General features: G+C 39.1%; 1 protein-coding gene across 1 annotated transcript; it reads right to left on the bottom strand.

The window, feature by feature from the left end:
* Nucleotides 1–449: 449 nt before the first annotated feature.
* Nucleotides 450–4,088, bottom strand: LOC105176180 (putative disease resistance protein RGA3). The gene has a single exon (XM_011098909.3). The coding sequence runs from the start codon at nucleotides 3,904–3,906 to the stop codon at nucleotides 541–543; it is 3,366 nt and encodes a 1,121-aa protein (XP_011097211.1). The 5' UTR covers nucleotides 3,907–4,088; the 3' UTR covers nucleotides 450–540.
* Nucleotides 4,089–4,919: the final 831 nt, after the last annotated feature.

Below are 4,919 nucleotides of genomic sequence, written 5' to 3'. Positions count from 1 at the left end.
ATCGATGCTGTGTCCAAGAAGAGTCCAAACGGTGTACATATCGACACTGCATCGAATAATTTTTCAAAGTGGTCGTGCATTATAACAAATGGGTCAACCCAGACCAACACTGAAGTCGCCTTATTTAATATTCGTGAGGTATGAACTATGTGAATTTGGAATGGATTTGGGGCGATTTTGGGAATCTACACCTGCTATGTGTATTACTCGATCCTCCCACTCTCGAGATCCAGCCATACCCGACCCAACCACATTAAAGTGTCAAACCCACATCGTATTTGGATTGTCGCCCCGTCTTGCCACGGTTGTCGACCCAACCCATTTGGATTATTGCCCCGCACCGCCACGTTAACGGGGATTATATTTTCGGATGCAAAAAGTTGTTCAGATCTTTACAATCACTTTTTGCATACGAAAATATATCCAATTTGACCAAACAACTACAATGATGATTTGCAAGCTTACAAATATTACAAGAAATTAAAAACCTTAAATTACAAGAAGATAAAGAAACTGGACACAAACCATATCTATCTCTAATTAGCTATTATCCAAGCACTGAACAACCTTTCCATTGATATATATAATGGGGATATGTGCTATTTTTGGCCAGTCCGCACCTGTTGGTTTCTCGCAGCTCTTTTCTAATTGTGGGCATTCTCTTACATCCAACTTCCTCAGTGATTTGAGTCTCTTGAAGCCATCAGGCAAGGACTTTAAATTCTCACAATCCCAAATCTCAAATTCGGACAGCGACTGAAGACTCCCCAGCCAGTTTGGTAAAGAACATAGTCCTTCACAACCACCTATTCCCAACTGCGTCAGAGTAGTAAATTGTTGCATGCTTTCTGGCAAATGTTCGAGCTCTGGGAGCCCGATTAGCCGCAAATTCTGCAAGGCTGGGGCTCGTTTCATCGATCCGAAGAAGGATTTTAGTTTCATGCAGTGGAGAAATGACAATGATCGAAGTGAAGATAAGTCTTCCAGTATAGCAATTGGAAATGATCTAAAACCAGCACAGTGATGGAATTTTAGTACCTCCAGAGAACTGAGGTTCTTGAGTCTCTCAGGCATAAATTCAACATCATAAAGACGCAAGCTTTTGAGAGCAGATAGGTGATCGAACATGTTTGATAGACTCTTGATTTGCAATGATTTAAACTGCAGAGTCTCGAGATTATGCGGTAAGTCTCCTGGAAGCATAGGAAATTCTGCAAAGCGGGCTAGATGGAGTGATGCGAGTGAAGTAAGAAACCTTAGGGATCCAAGAAGTGTTCCACTGCTATCCCAAATAGACAAACTTCTAAGAGCTGGTAGAAATGGCAAGTTGGACAGTTTCGGAGAGTGATCTATTGATAACTCTTTTAAGCAAGGAAAACTCTCTTTTGCATTCCCTATCTTCCATTCCTCCAAGTTGGGCATGTTATAGATGCTGAGAGTTGTCAGGGCAGGAAATGCACTTTCTCCGTCTCCATGCCATTCAGTATCCAAACGCTTGACAGAATCAATCCCACTTAGGTATAGACATGTAAGAGAGGGCAATTTCCCTAGCGGTGGGAGGTGCTCACATCTTTGACAGCGTTCAAGACGGATTTCCTTAAGATTTTTCCAAGCTAAAGTTGACATCCAATTCGGAAACCGGGAACCTTGATAGGACTCAATACAAATCTTTTCAAGATTCTGATGTGGTTGGAGACCTTGTAGAACTTGTTCATAATGTTCTGTGGAGTTCTTCTCTACGTCACTCGTCCACGATAAACTCAAAGAAGTCAGATTGTTCTTTGCCATCAAGTTGGCCCTTTTGGCATCTTCAATATTGCTCACTTTATCGAGCCCTTGTATCCTCAAGTTCCCTCCAAGATTCAATTCCTTCAGCTGGTCTATTTGGTGAGACAATTCTTGACCCACAATGAAAATGCTTAGTTCATGCAGGTAAATCAGATCTCCAAGTCCAGGTGGTGTACAAAGAAGTGAATCAAAGTTTTTAATTTCAAGAAAAAATAAATTTTTCATCACTCTCAAAGCTCTAGGCAACTCAAGAAGCATTCTAGTTCCTGTAAGCTTTAACGTCTGAAGGTTATGAAGATGAGTCAGGGATTCAGGTAATTTTTTTAATGTAAAGCACGACATGGCAAGGTACCTAAGATGTTCTAATTTGCAAACTAGGTTTGGTAGTTTTTCGAAAACAACATAGTTCACATCCAATGCTCTTAGATATTGTTGCTTTGAGATGCGCAAAGAATTACCTTGTATCTGGAAAACTTTACCACATATAAGCGACCGCAGAGAAGTTATATCATCTGGAATTTCCTCAGAAAACCCAGAGTCAAAAATAGACAAGTGACGAACTGCCTTTGGATTTTTTATCACCTTGCCATGTGCCAACGTTTGGGTTTCACGACTCATGACTGATGTTGCTAAATCGTGCATTAGATCATGCATTTTACATGTCACTTTACCCCAGAAATTTATCTCGACATCTTGCAAGAATGATCTCCAAACCAATTCTTTGAAGATCAAACGCCCATTGAGGTACAAGTCACTTTGGCCTCGAGAGGGAACAAACCCATTTGCCATCCATAGCTGGATGAGCTGTTTCTCCTCCATCACATAATCCTTTGGGAATAAGCAACAATAAGCAAAACATTGCCTCATTTGTGGGGCTAAATTGTCGTAACTTAACCTCAAGGCAGGTAAGACACCATTTTCATCATCTGACAGTTGCCAGATTTCACTATCTTTAATTGCTAACCATTCGCTTTCATGGCTCTTAAATCGCATCAAGCTCCCTAGAGCCTTGATTGCCAATGGCACGCCACCACATTTCTTCAGTATCACCTTGCCGATTGCAACAAAACTTTCATCCCCCTCTCCAGTCGTAAAGGCTCTTTGCCTGAATAAGGACCAGGAATCATCCTCTGATAAATATCCAATTTGGTGTACACCGATAGTAGCCATCATCAGAGCAACTTTCTCAATTCGGGTCGTCACCATTAGCACACTGCCCTTCGATCCGCATCTTAACACCTCTTTCAATCTATCCCACAGCTCATGGTTTTCATTCCAAACATCATCTAAAACCAGCAAAATTCTTCTTCCCCTCAACTTTTCTCGCAAAAGTTGCTGTAGAGCATCCAACTCAGAAATATCGCATCCCACTCCATCGACAGATTCGACAATTGCTTTGACTAATCTCTGTATGCTAAAATCATCAGATACACAGACCCAAACTCGCAAATCAAAACACCTTATCGTCCTCTCATCGTTATAGACCATTTGCGCAAGCGTGGTTTTGCCTAGCCCCCCCATTCCCCATATTGCATACACAGAAAGATCATCACTATCAGGCATTCTGTCAACAATGTTCTGCACTATCATTGCTTTTTCCATATCCCTCCCATAAATCTCCAATTCATTCACCAATGAACAACTCTGTCTACTCTCTGCCACCACTCCAAATCGGTTTTCCACAACACCGTCTCCTAGATGGAACTTAACTCTCTCTTCTGCTATGGCATCTAATTTCCCCCTAACTTCCTTAACTTCACGGGCCATTTTCCAACGAAACACCAATGGATTTCTCTTCGAAAGAAATGAGCTTAACTTGCGGTTCATCCCTCTTTCAGAATCCGCCCTTCGTCTGAGGCCCTCAGTCGCTATCCGATCTAGAATATTTTCAGCATCAAAAGCAGCATTTTTCAGCTTACTCAACCAATCTTGTAGTGCCCGGCTCTTCCTCTGCTTGATTTCAGCATCTTGCAGCACAAGTTGGACTGCGCCAAGTACACTCTCAAGACTTTCGAGCTCATCCTTCAAACCCCAAACATCACCAATCTCTTGGAGCGCAGCTGAGCCCAAGATTCCAAGAACCGTTTCAACAATAGCAGAAACAAGTCCATCTGCCATAGTATGAGACTCAGAGTAGCCCAAACAATTCAGTTGGGAATAAATCTGCCAAGAACAAAAGGGATGAGATGAAAATCCGTCAGCTGCAAAACTAAGATTATAATGCTGAATCTTCAAAATAAAGTGTCAAAGTCAATGGTCAAAGTCTTTCTCCTGTGAGTTTTTTTAACTCCGTAGGGCTCCACACGGTAGTGAATGTGGTGGGGAGAGTGGAAATAGAGTCGGTGGAGTTGGAAAGTTCAGACCATTACCTCTTTTGCTGCATTGACCCTTTCAAACTTTCCTCGAATCTCTTTCTCTTTCTTCCAACCAAGACTCTGGTAGAGTGAGTAGACCGTTAGGTTGAGTATTTATGTAATTTTTTTTTTCTGTTTTTTTTTTATGAGTATTTATGTAAATTTTCCATCACAACCTTCGTATTATATATTTGTTGATATTAACGAGTGACTGTTACATATTTAAAAAAAATTAAAAAAATATAATTAAATTATAACGTAAACTAAAATCATTGCATGCAATATACGTATAAATATGATATCGATACATGACATAATATGCCATAAATTTTTTTTTTCTTTTACTACACAAATAATTTAAGATTAAATAAAGTTACCATTTCTGAAGTATCTACCCCACATCAATTACCTCTGAAGTATTAAAACCTTCAAATCTCTCCGACCTTTACTTTTTAAGTTTGTAAAGTCCCTTACAAAAATTGCTTTGTGAAAAGAAATAAAAAGATTTTTAAAATGTCAGAATCATCATTTGCCTAATTTTAGTTTCACTTGTTTATCGAACTCTTCTTATTTTGTAATCCTGAAGTACTTGTGGCTCATTTTATTTTAGTTTTATTTATTTATCAAATTAAGTTAAAAATAAATTTTTACATGCATAATACTATTACATTTATCTAATTACCATATATATAAATATATATATTTATTTTATATTTTTTATTAGTTCATCAACCCTTTCAGTTTTATTAATTGTATATTTGTTCAAGTAAATATATA

Source organism: Sesamum indicum, linkage group LG13 (assembly GCF_026168435.1).
Source record: "Sesamum indicum cultivar Baizhima isolate 11 linkage group LG13, ASM2616843v1, whole genome shotgun sequence".
Taxonomy (NCBI): domain Eukaryota; kingdom Viridiplantae; phylum Streptophyta; class Magnoliopsida; order Lamiales; family Pedaliaceae; genus Sesamum; species Sesamum indicum.
The sequence above is the reverse complement of the archived record's forward strand: the minus strand, read 5'-3'. Positions and strand labels throughout refer to the sequence as shown.

What these genes read in the sequence shown, in the direction of transcription:
- LOC105176180 (XM_011098909.3), bottom strand. Translation starts at nt 3,906, where the DNA reads ATGGCAGATGGACTTGTTTCTGCTATTGTTGAAACGGTTCTTGGAATC.